The 13,070-nt window shown below is 31.4% G+C and overlaps 1 protein-coding gene across 2 annotated transcripts in view; it reads right to left on the bottom strand.

The window, feature by feature from the left end:
- Nucleotides 1-873: 873 nt before the first annotated feature.
- Nucleotides 874-13,070, bottom strand: part of LOC137930819 (very long chain fatty acid elongase AAEL008004) — a 28,247-nt gene continuing 16,050 nt past the window's right edge. For both annotated transcript variants that reach the window (XM_068774146.1, XM_068774145.1), the window contains exons 3-8: nucleotides 8,030-8,220; nucleotides 7,142-7,222; nucleotides 5,268-5,430; nucleotides 2,951-3,087; nucleotides 2,362-2,550; nucleotides 874-1,780 (exon numbers count right to left, since the gene is read on the bottom strand). In XM_068774146.1, coding sequence (XP_068630247.1) covers nucleotides 1,649-1,780; nucleotides 2,362-2,550; nucleotides 2,951-3,087; nucleotides 5,268-5,430; nucleotides 7,142-7,222; nucleotides 8,030-8,220 — 893 coding nt within the window. In that variant the 3' untranslated portion in view covers nucleotides 874-1,648. The remainder of the gene's footprint in view (nucleotides 1,781-2,361; nucleotides 2,551-2,950; nucleotides 3,088-5,267; nucleotides 5,431-7,141; nucleotides 7,223-8,029; nucleotides 8,221-13,070) is intronic.

Below are 13,070 nucleotides of genomic sequence, written 5' to 3'. Positions count from 1 at the left end.
TCCGAGCGTAGTAAAAAGATATTAATTTCTTTATAGGTAGACTTTTTAAGGTCGTCGTTCGTAATAGTAAAACAAACTAATTTCTCTACCACTAATATTAAAGACCTAACAAAATTAGTCGCGAATCATAAGTTTTAAGACGATAGTTATTAATTTTCTTAGTGTACTGAATTTGCAGATTATTATGGTGGTCGTAACAGTGTTTATTTCAAGAGTGATTTTATTAATGTCATTTTAAAATCGCACAGCATGTAATTTTATGGCTTGTAAATAAATCATTAAAAGGGGTGAATCGTGAAGATTTAATTTTATTTGTATCGAGAACGTGCACTCGGAAATATTAATAGTGTTCGAAGCACGCGTATCTGAGGAAGCAATGTCATACGGCTTCGTCTATTACAATAATATGTCTATACATTTTACACTAAATAATTTTTGTGTTAATTTATCGAAAATACATTAATAATAATAATAATAATAACAAAGTATATTCATTGGTATTTCCAGCGAAATATAACAAGAACACAATTATGTAAAGTTGTTAGATGAAAGTTTACACACAAACAATTTTTTAATATTTAGTTTAAACCAGGAGAGTAACTCTATTTATTCTTTAATTTTAAAATTTATCAAGTATTAACAGTGTTAAAAAAGCAATACACCAAAAAGCAAATATAACTCTGATTTTTGAGATTGTAAACAATAAATAGAACAAGAACATTTATGATCAAACCGCCAACAATATACACAACAGCGTGCGTGCATACTATATGTGTATTGTTTGATATTAATTATAAAACTATATCTTTAATCCAATGTGTGCTAACATATGTTTGATATATTTAATTTAGGTGCGTGTTATAAAAAAACATGAACGACTTACAAAAGATTTATTTTAAATATAATATGTAACAAAGTATAAATTACAAAGAATATTAATGTGTTGAGCGGATTGTATAGTTGATTGCCATTATTCGAGGACCGTTTATGAAATAATCATAATAGAACAGCTGTATGAACCTATGGTAACGTAAGTAATAATTGTATTCGTGACCTGCGTAAAATATTTACACAACACAAGTGGTAAACAAACGTACCTACTAATGTTTAAAAACTAAAGCGTTATATTAAAAAGTATATTTACATAAAAAAAGAATTGTGTTCCGTCTATAAACAAAACTACAAATGCAGACTTAAAAGTATAACTCACCACAGATCCTTCCACCAAAACCCAAATATTACATGTACGAGACAACATCTAAAAAACTTTGTACTTAAATAATATAAGGCATTCGATGATAGAAGATTTATAGAGATTTTGTGCATTTTGGAGACCAGAACGACTTTGCCGCGTACTTTAGGGATGTTTCTTTAAGTTTGTACATGAAAGGCGATAAACAAGTATACTATTCACCTTATTAACTATTGCCTTGGTTCGACGAGACACGATCAAAAAGCTTGTAATTGCTGAGGACTATGGTGGATTACTTTTTTAAAAACGAAATGCAGCGAATTACAACAATACTTTAGTACATGCACCAATAGTTTATTTGCACTAGAAGCGAACATGTCATAGCGACGTGTGTCTCATGGAAATTTCGAGACTGTCCCAATTTAAAGCTATATTTTACATTTTTCACCCGCGCCACTATGAAACTGGTCTTCTGCGGACAAAGGCGTCTGCTGCTGAGGATGCGTACGAGTTGGGCACCTCGGTAACAGCCTCTTGTTTGTATCCGTTCTTTCCGTTCAATGAACTACTGTTCTCGTTCATTACGACCTGCCACAATGAAAACATGGAAAAATTATATCAGATCTTGTTCCCACATTTTGGGTTACAGCAAACAATCATTAATACCTACCTTAAATTTAAACAAAGACAATCGTCAGCAGAAGCAACAAGTGAATATTTTTTATATAAAGAATTTCAATTAATTTAAATTTTCAAATTAAATTGATCAAAGAAGTGTTTTATGTTACTTAATATTATAATGAACTTAGTGCACAGGACAAATGGCCGCTAGGGCCTTAACATTTTGAAGAAGAGACGACAGACTACACGTAAGGTGGGCTGATTGCCTTGTTAAGGTCGTTCAAACGCGTTGCATACAGGCCGCTTTCCACCGGGACGATTGGAAATTTCTAACGTGAAATTATAAAGATATTATGAAATAAAATGAATTGCTGGTTTTATTCATTGTCACCTTTTGTAGTACAGAAATCTGCCACGGATACAATATTCAGCTTTACTGACTTTCCAGTTTTTTCGAACTCTAAGAGCGAAAAGATAATAGCGCGCGAGACAATTCCCGACAAATTAACCTAATAACAGGTAATTTAAGTAATGTAATTGTAACTTACCATACAAAGACCATTGGTAATTTTGGATTTTCTCTCCGCTTTATTATAACGTGCTTTGTAGAAATCGCTGAAGAGGAAAAGAAAGAGGAAGCCGTGCATCGCAATCCAGTAGACGAACGGCCGAGGGTATTGGCATGACGGCCTGAACAACACTTGCAGCTGGTGACTGAAGATCAGCACAAATTGGACCTGGATAAGATAAATGTTTCACATTACAATTTATCTTACCTTTTCCACTCCTTCATAATCCATACATTTGAATTTGCTAAAGGAAAAGGTGTTTATTAAATATTAAATTTATATTGTTTTTCTATAGTCTAACAAAAAATTCTACCATGAAAAGCAATCGTTAAATTTTGTCGCTAATTTTTTAATTTTTTGTTCGTTCCAAGAACGAAAATTGCATTGATGTTGTTATTTTTAATTTTTTATAACTCAGTTTCTAATTGTAGATAAAAGTTATAAGAAGCTAACAATTATATTCCAAATGACCTTTGTAATTCAAATTCATCGTGACGTTCATTTTTTAAAATCTGTATGTTTTGAATATGTGTGGAAAATTTATCACTTTAATTATTAAGTTACGTACCATTTGGAAGGCGGTGAGGTATTTCTTCCACCAGATGTACTTTTGGTACTTGGGGCCCATGGCTGATACCATGTAGTAGAAATACATGACGATGTGAACAAACGTGTTCAGGAGCGCGAAGAAGGTGCTATGCCCACCTGCGTCAAGCAATTTGTAAATTGATGCGTGCCGTTTAATATCATTCTCACCACTTACGCTCACGTCAGAGATACTAACGACAAAACAGCAATATTTGCATCGAATTTTACACAGTAGTGTAATTGCAAAAAGTCAATGTGCGGACCAGTCAATATACAGACTGTCAGTCAATATTGGATAAACTTTAGCATAAAACAGAAACAGTTAAGCTCAGTTTGTTCAATAAAAATAGCTTGATGTAAAATTTAAAGTGTTAAAATACATTGATTATACAGTGTTTGTCGGTAAATTCGATTTGTGGTTAGACACAATGAAAAAGGAATTATTTGTGAGTGACTGCAAATGTGGATATTGCGAACTTATAAAACCAGTATTATGTTTTTTATATAATTTTCGAATCGACTTAAGCCGGTTCACAAAATGAGCTAATTAAAACTTGTCTATAAACAATGCTTATTTTCACATTTACTTGTATAAAGGGTTATTGTTTCCGTAAATAATTATAAAAACTACCTTTATAATTTTAGTTTTGCTAGATTTATTTGTGAAAATGCAACATTTATTACCATTAATTCAATTAAGGTATTACACAAAATGCTCACGATTCACATAAAACGTAAAGGTAAATGAAATAATGTGAATACAATAAATACATTATTGATAAAAAAATTAACAACAATATAAAGGGTATATAAAAATTCCTTAGACATAGTTAAGGTAGCTGGTTGTGGGCAGCTCAAGACCTGGTCATTGTGGCAAACTTTGAGGGAGGGACCACGTGTTGCAGTGTGCGTCTGTTGGCTTATATAATGATGATGATGATGAAATAATGTTTAGTAGTAGTATTTATCCATTGGTCGCATTTTTGTTTGATAGTTTACATAAAAAATAAGCAATACTACCGTCGCTAATAGATATTGTCAAGTACACAGTAATTATTAATATACTAAGTGTCAATACAAATATAAGTTCGAGGTGTGTTATAAATATTGTTTTCTGTGAAATGCACACGGAAAATACTGCATTTATATACTTAAGATGATACCTATTTGCCTAAAGAATTACTTTAATGAATGCAAGTGGTAGTGTTGCATGTCTTATGTATTCCATCTACAGGATGACTCGGTATAGGGGTAAAAGCATAAATTGTTTGTCAGTGAAAAGCTAAAAGTTTTTATACTTGCTAGCTATTGTTTTGAATCGAGTGATCACTTTGAAATATTATTTTTTACTTTTGGAATCCGATAGGCCAATGGTTGTTCAAAATCGGCAGAGACATTTAAATTTTAAACAAAAATTGAACGTATTACAAATAAAATACACTAATTTCCTAGAGACATCAGATTTTAATAAATTCAATGGTTTCCTTGACAAACTTGCTTGCTAAATATTTATATGTCATTAATTTCATTAATAATATTCATATTTCACGTTTGATATACAATTGTGAATTTACTTAAAACTGTTAAGGATTTACACTTTTTGTACCTTATTGACATGTAAAAGTAAATATTAACATAGACTGTATGAAAAACAATTCTGACTATTATTTAGGACCTACTCTCTCTTTTATTCTGTCTAATATTATTAAACAATTACAATTTTTCTGCCTAGCGGGCTTTACTTTATAACTCCCGGATTTATTTCGAACAAGTTAATAATCTCCAATATTCAGTACTATACACGACTATTTTTTAAATAAGATAAAAATCACCAAGTGGCCATCTAAATCACCTGATCGATCCGAACCTTATTAAAATGAAACTCAAAAGCAAAACAAAAATTTACTAGCTTAAAGAAACTTTAAGATTTGTAGCAACTATAACATTAATTTACGTAATTATGCCTAAGATAATTCAAGTAAAGATGAATAAATAATAACAAAATATTATTTTCTCAACACTATTTTTATGAAGTTAGTATAAGTCCTTAAATTTATGAAAACATATAAACTTTAGTTTATGTTTTTTAAATTAACTTTACCTTGCCTCTAACGAACATTTAAATTATTGTGTATTACAAAGGTGTGCATATGAATAAACAAAATACAGATATTTGGTGTACTGTATTGTTCGCGCCGCATGGTATGCGAGTGTGATGTTATAAATATTTAAAAACTATACATTTATATGTATATATATATACACACACACACACATAAAAGTTATGAGTGACTTACCGGGTGCGAACTTGAGCCCGAACCAAACAGACATGGGCATGATGCCGTGGTGTATGACGTGAAGAGTGGACACGTGCTCGTTCTTCTTTCTTAACACAAAGAACAGCGTGTCGAAGAATTCCGTGAACTTACTGAAGTAGTACCACCAGCATGTATTCGCCATCTATATATATTTATATGTTTAAATAAACAGAGATTTAATTTATTTATGTGCACAAATCGGGGTATTAAGGGTAAAGAGCTTTGGCTTATGGAAAGTATCGAAATAATCTTTGAATATCCGAGTTCATTAATATCACTCAGACAGACATTCTAGTGATACCGGAAAATAACAACTCGGGCGCAGATATTAACAGATAGTAAAGTGGCTTATTTTTTAGGGCCGCCGTTTTTTTTTAATAAACTAATTTACCTACATTTAATTACACAATTAATATTTTAAAAGAGGCTCAAGCTGAAGCCGCTTCCGTAATTTTTTTACCAAAATAATGTTTAATATTCGATCTCTGTTTTTGTCAATTTGTTACCTTCATAATAAGTTAAATGGCGAGTAACGGCAAAAAATATTTATTTTAATTTTGTTTTAATAAAGTAAATCACTTATGTTTTGTTTATTTTTTATTCATTTATTTGATTGACTTCCTTTATTGTCGCATACTACAACTTAAAGCTACATTTAAAAATCCTTCACAATGTAATAGGATTATTTTACAACTTTTTAAATTTTCTTGTTTAATATATTTCTTATTCAGAGACTGTTTAACATTAAAAATTCACTTAACAATTTAGATGAAATGACGTACTATAATAATAACCTTTGTACTTGTGGACGCTATTTGTAAATAATAATTAAAAACACTAATAATAAGTGAAATACATTGTTTAATAAAATATATGTGAATAGAACATCATAGAATTATAATGAAATATCTTTTTAGTTCAGTTATCGTCGGGGTTTTAATGTTAGATCCGAATAGGAGCTCTGTCAGCCTTCAGAATATGATGGTTCTCTAAGTTAGCTAGCTAAGTTATCTCTGTATCAAAAGCGTCTTACTGCCCACACTAAATTGCCTTTCTTTAGCCTACATACATATTTCGTAATTATAGTTTTACTTTAACACTTAAAATTTAAAAGCAAAACACGGAAGGCATTAAATTAAAACCTTGAATATAAAGTAATGTCCTTTTAAGCTGCCGACGTGGCCGTGCTGGCCTTGTAGATATTTCTGAATTTCTCTTTTTATTGCATATTCTTATTAATCTTTTCATTTAATATATATCGTTTTTCTTGCCTAGACTACTAGGCAACAACATCGTATTAAAAGCAGCGACTTAAATTAAATACTTGGCTATATACACATAAGCGATATCGTTATGGACTGAACAAGACGTGAATAAATATTACATATATAAATATTAATGAAATTAACGGAAAAAGAACTGGTTTTCTGATATATGTCACGGTCTATTCGCAAAATTATTAATATAGCATTTAAAATATCAACATTTTTGTTCTGTTTGAAGTTCCTGGGTCCAGGGTACATGTTAAGAATATTGTTCCTATCCAGGAGCAACAAAACTTAGTTTTAAATTATATGTATGATATACATGTTCTTGTGTATATTGCTGTTTTTATGTTTATATAGTTAAGACATGTTAAATAAATCTAGCGAGAATTAGCCAGGGCTGTTGGAGACTCAGTAATAAATGTTAGTTAATCAAGTGCGACTAACGTGGCAAGATTGTTTTTATTTATGTTTAAATTTTATTAAAATTAATTAACATTCATAAATAAATTTTACAAGTTTACTCTTAGAGTATAAGATAGGGAAAATACTTATAGATGACTTTGTATATTTAATGTCATAACTTACCCTCATCGCTCGGGGATTCCGTGAATAATCAACGAGTTGACACCTGAAGTCGTAGTGACCCAGCCAACCGCTCATCAGATACTGCGAATTTGAGTGAATAGCCAGTTTTAAATTTATTGCTGTTGCTGTCCAAACAATTTAATGTATTGTCTATTCAGAATGCAATTATTTCTATAATTTCATTTGAGTAATTGTTAGTTTTGAATAAACTTTTAAAATGAAAGATATGAAAAAAAATTACCGTGTTCCCTTTATATGAAATAATAAAAAATGCACCTTTTGTTTATAACAGCTCTTACATAATGGGATCAAAGAGGAATTATTAATTCCACTCATACAATACGTAACAAGCTCGCACGGAAAAGCGGCGAGGAATAGATTAAAATTCATATGTGATGCAAGTAGGTCAAATTCATTAATAATGCGTACAATAGTTTGCAAAATTTGATCACCCGAAAGTTATATCAAAAATTGGAATAGTTGTTTGTTTTAAAAAATCGAACTAATGTTCTAACCAGGTAATCTCGTTGTCATACGTGTAAAACATCAACTTCCATTACACGTAACATTATTATATAAGAGCAATCTTGTTTAATGCTAACAACACGACGTACCTATACAGTCGTAGATATTTCTTTAATTATTGAAAGCATCCTCAGCAGGATGTGAAAAATAATCCAAAATATTTCACATTGTTACTGCTGTGTACTGGTTGATAATTTTTTACATTTATTTATATAAATAAAAATAATTAAATGACTGAAGGAATAATGTGGCAGGTGTGTGATGTAATAATAATGGTAATAGGTAGTAATAGGTAATAGTTGCGTGGCAAATATTGAAAAAAAAAATCAAATTTGCATAACCCGCGTACGAATCTCTGTTTACCTCGTAGAAAATCCACGCGCTGAATATGGTCTGCGTAAGATTGTAAACTATAAGAATGTTTCTTAGTTCGAACGGTTTCCGGTTGGCCATGAATGCTGGACCTAATTTTTTGGCACAAAATGCGTAGCACAAGCAAGCTGCTAGCGTTGGCCAAGGAGAAGACATCATGGGCCAGTCATTCACCCGTGGATCTAAAACAAAATTAAATAACAAAATTATCACAGAATTTGAAAAGCTTTATTTTTTTCTTATAAGAGTTCTTAAAAGTTCTACCTACTCTAAAAGTTGATTATTTTTTAGGCTTTTGAGAAGAAAAGATTTAGGAATACACAGTATAATGTTTTAATAAAATTATCATGTAAAATGTTATTTTAATTGCACAAGTACGCTATATCAATAACGCAATTCAATATTTCCGTAAAAAGTACGAGGACGTAGCGATTTAAGGTTCATTTACTTTTTCTCATATCAGTATTTATCCGGTTGAGTTTTCACGGTTAATATTTACAAGTTCGTTGGGTTTGAGGTGATGTCGATTTAAAGGCGCTTTGCCTAAATAAGTTTACGCAGGCAGGGCTTCCTTAAGAGCCTCGGAGTGTTCACTGGATTTCAGACAAACCTTAGATCGCTTCATCACATGGTTGGAACGTTATTAAATAAAAGTTAATTTTCATCAAAACGACTTTGCCTTGCTTAAGGCGGTAGTTGGAAAGATTTTCCTTCCAAAAAACTAAAGTGTAATAGTCTGTTTACACATAGTAAAATATCATAATTGAAAAGATTAGCGAGAAATATAAGACAGGAGAGCTCTCGCTCAATATAAGAAATGAGAATTGAAAAATTAAAATATACTTTTGAAAATTAAAATATACCACGAATAAAGAACAAAAGAGGCTATTGTATAGGAAAGTAACTCTCTTTGCTCTTGAAGGGTCCGAGTAGCCTATATAGTCAACAGAAAGTGCCGACTAAACGAATCCATGCAAGCTCACCTTGTTAAAAGGCAACTTCACTCGTGTAAAGAACGTGACTTCGATCGGTTCTTTGATGTGGTTTTTCTTTTTTATTTCCTTGTTCCAAATAAATCTCCATTTTTAGAATGTATATATACGGTCGACAAATAATATAACAAATTTTATATATTTTTACTCGTAAAATTTATTTTTGAATTGCTGACAAATTTCGGTATTTATTGGATTAAGGCTGTCATTTTAATTATAACAAAACAATAATTCATACTAAGCTTATATTGTTCACCGTTTTTTTATTAACAGCCGATGTTTAGCTTGTAACTCTAATAGAAGTGACTGTAATAGTTATTTGTACGGAGCATACTATGTCACTATTTTCCTTATACCTTACGCTACGTTAACCAATGCTTTACTCAAGAAATATACTTCATAGTCTTGAATTTGTACAAGACCAACAAGGATATGTAGTAAAACATAAGATACATGCTATAAAACAAAACATCTGCTCACTTCATCTGTGTAATGTATAAGAGTTATGAAAGAAGTGTTTTAAGATACACTCGTTTATTTTGTTTTTTGATACAAAGAGTTAACTAACCTACGTTTCAAATAGTAAAAAAATTCTGGAAGATTCATACGAGTTTTACTAACGTCTAATATTTAATACAATCAAACAACACTACAATCAAGTTACCTAACGCTGTCTGTTTTTAGTCTTTTAACTTACATGTTAAAATTTTTGATTTAGCATCAGTTTTAAAAATACTTGTTTTAAATATTATCTACATGAAGATTATTTTAGGTGTAAAAGATTTAAAGGAGTTAATGTGTACTTTATTGGCTGGCAATTAATGAATGGTACTGCCTTACAAAAATCAATGGTTGCGGAAATAACATGTAATGAATAACATAGTAAGAAATATTTCAGAGAGATCACATTATCCTGATTGAGAGATGAGATATTCACCCTTTTTAAAGCCTTTACACCAATAACCAACCACTATGTACAATGTTAGGGGCACATAACACATGGTTATGTCGTATTTTAAATTGTAGCGAACGTTCTCACATACCAGTGCTAGATAAAAGTTTTTCCGAGTCATGTGACTTTGATTTATACCTAAATTTAATGAGTACGGTGAACTCGTTCATTTGCTAATATTTAATTTAGATTTCTTATTTACATGCTAAATCGATCGCTGAAACCAACTTCCTTTTCTTTACTGAATATTAGCATATAAACTCTTGGTCTTATTTCGAGGAAGATCAAAAAGTATCAAATTAATATCATCAGAGATATTTATAAAAAATAAACTTCGAAATTTGTTTCCGACTACTAAAAACAAAAAAAAATTCAGAAGTTAAGTAAATTAATTTTTAGGACAGGGCGGAAGCCAGCCTGTTTCTAGCGTCTGCATAAACTAAATTGTAAATAATATTTTATTATTATTAATGTCTTATTAGAGTTTAGTGTTGCCTGATTTTGTTAAAATCATCTGATCCTCACATCGGGGTCGATATTCGAATAAATTGCCTGTCTTCTTTTTCCACGATATTCTCTTCCAGAATCTTGACTCGTTACGAAACAATTCCTTTGCTCAAGCGACAACATTCAAGTTTTGTGGGAAAGAGCAAGATGGACTGTGTTTCACGATGACTCGCTGGGGGTAAAGTGACTTTGACCTTCAGACGAAATTAAATAGTTTTGGTGATAATTTTTACTTGTTGAATATAATAAGGGTTATTACCTCCGAAATCGGCGAATTGCAGCTTCCTGCAATATTGCTTTACAAATAATTTTTAGTTCGTCGCTAATGTCTAATTCTTGTGTTTTATTTTAAATCGACTATGCACTCCAGTATACATTATACAGTATTTCATTGACATCGCTCGGGTTGCCGACGGTCTTTAGGGCTAAAAGGTTCTTGAGTGGCGGCCACGAGCCGGCAAACGCGGCGTAGGTAGGCTTCGCTACTAGATGGACTGACAACATAATCAAGGTCGCGGGAGACACTGGATGCGGGCAGCGCAAGACCGGACATTATAGTAATCTTTGGAGGAGGCGTGTGCGTCTTGCGGCGGCATCAATGAATGAATACTCACTCATAATAAACGATAAACAAAAAAAAAAAACATCAATAATGCTGAAAATCATTGAGTTGGACTAGACATTTGAACAACACTGAGAACTGACATTTCCGTATAAACTTGCCATGCGACGTCAAAAACATCAATATTAAAAATAATTAAAACTGGTAAAATATGTAGTATAACAAAAACAAGAAACGTTAGAAGTTCTATTCAAATTATTTCGCAAATTATATATCTCTGTCGAAATATAATAGTATTTCGTAGTTTTATCAAATGTATCCGTGAGAGTGGTTTACTTAAACTAAGCCGAATGGCGTGGCTCAGTAGGGGCCAATGCCCAACACCGAATTTGTCAAATATGATGATGATGTTCGGACTGTAAATAAATCATTTGATGCTATCTCCCGCAACATCAAGCACATATTGGTTTTTCCGAAAGACCAATTTGGCGGTGAAGAGATTTCTTCACTAGCTAATTATGATGATATTATTATAAATGAACTATATAGTTCTTAATTCACTTTCGATAAGTATAATTAGTTTTCGAAAAATTTTCCAAAATTGACTTTTCATTTACATATCACACAGTGTTAACTGTTTATAGTAGAAATCTTCTTCTTTGACATATTAAGAGATTATTTGTCAATTAAATTTGAATGGACAAATAGTGTAGAACTGGGGCTACCAGATCCTTTTATTTTATATTTTCGTTACGGCACGAGGGAGGTTTTTAGCCAAAATAACAATAGTGCGCAAACCGTAGAGTAAAAAACATGTCACTAGCTTTTGATGTCAATCAAAACTTTAAAAAAAAGCCGACAAAAATATCATGTACGATTACAATGAAAACATTATAATTGAAGTCTTGTAGTGTACAAAATTTAAGCCTTAATTTTGTAAATAATAGTTTTATATTATTAAGATATTAAATGTAATAAACAGAGTTATCGCTCTAAATTCGTTTAATTTAGTATATACAGTATATAGTGTATATAACAATGTGTATACAGGTATGTAACAGGACCGATAGATCAAAACAAAATTCATTTCACTCCCATGTATGTTCAGCTATTTTGAATGGTTTGGTTGACATAAGATAATTTGTGATGTCTTTGAAAATATCCGGTTCTTTTGTTTGGTCAATCTATCAAAATCAATATTAATATTTATTTTGTTAAATAAAAATAACCATTTAAATGTTATTTTTAATTTTATTCACCAATGATTAATTTCAGTTACATGATACAAGGCTTAGTATTCAATTAGTTTGAGGCAAAAAATCACGAGCGTAGGCTTAACAGTTACATTGTATCATTTTCTTAAGAAATCAGACTTTTTAAATCTGAAAATTCAACTGAAAATCGCTAAATATACGTTGGGGTGAAATGGAGGACAGGTATTGAGAGATTTCAATCGAGTGTCACAACCTGTACACATGTAACATAAGAAATAAAAATAATATATGGAGAAACAGTAAATAGTAGGGTAACAGTAAATAAAACAATAAAAATTCTGTTGTGGCTACAGAGTGCTGCGTCGAGTGGTATATCGCAGGCGTTACGGTAGTGATGCTACATCAGCAGAGTTTAGATCAGTGCCGCTTTACGTAATTGTGTTGAGCAAACGCCTTCGATGACGCCGTCTGAGCGGCGAAGCGCTCACTCGAAAGTTAATTCGACTCGATCCACTTAAAATTTTGCTATCTAGTTTTAATTTAGAAGATTGCGAAATTAATTTATTTATAACAAAATTATTATGTAATACCTTTAAAACGTTTCGATTACGTTATTATTGACTTAACGCATGTGGCATGTTTTAATATACAGTCTGGTTAAAAATATTGCGAATTTTGAAATTCCGCGGGTTACGTATTCGATTTTATTATGGCGTTATATTGGCCCTCATGTCCCTAAACGTTCAGTTAATGTTTTTTGATGTAAAAACAAAAGAAAGTGCGTCGGACGCATTGCGTATGTTAA

The sequence above is a fragment of the Battus philenor genome, unplaced genomic scaffold (assembly GCF_028537555.1).
Source record: "Battus philenor isolate CCGP_79_NKW_IND1 unplaced genomic scaffold, ilBatPhil1.0.hap1 SCAF_7, whole genome shotgun sequence".
Taxonomy (NCBI): domain Eukaryota; kingdom Metazoa; phylum Arthropoda; class Insecta; order Lepidoptera; family Papilionidae; genus Battus; species Battus philenor.
The sequence above is the reverse complement of the archived record's forward strand: the minus strand, read 5'-3'. Positions and strand labels throughout refer to the sequence as shown.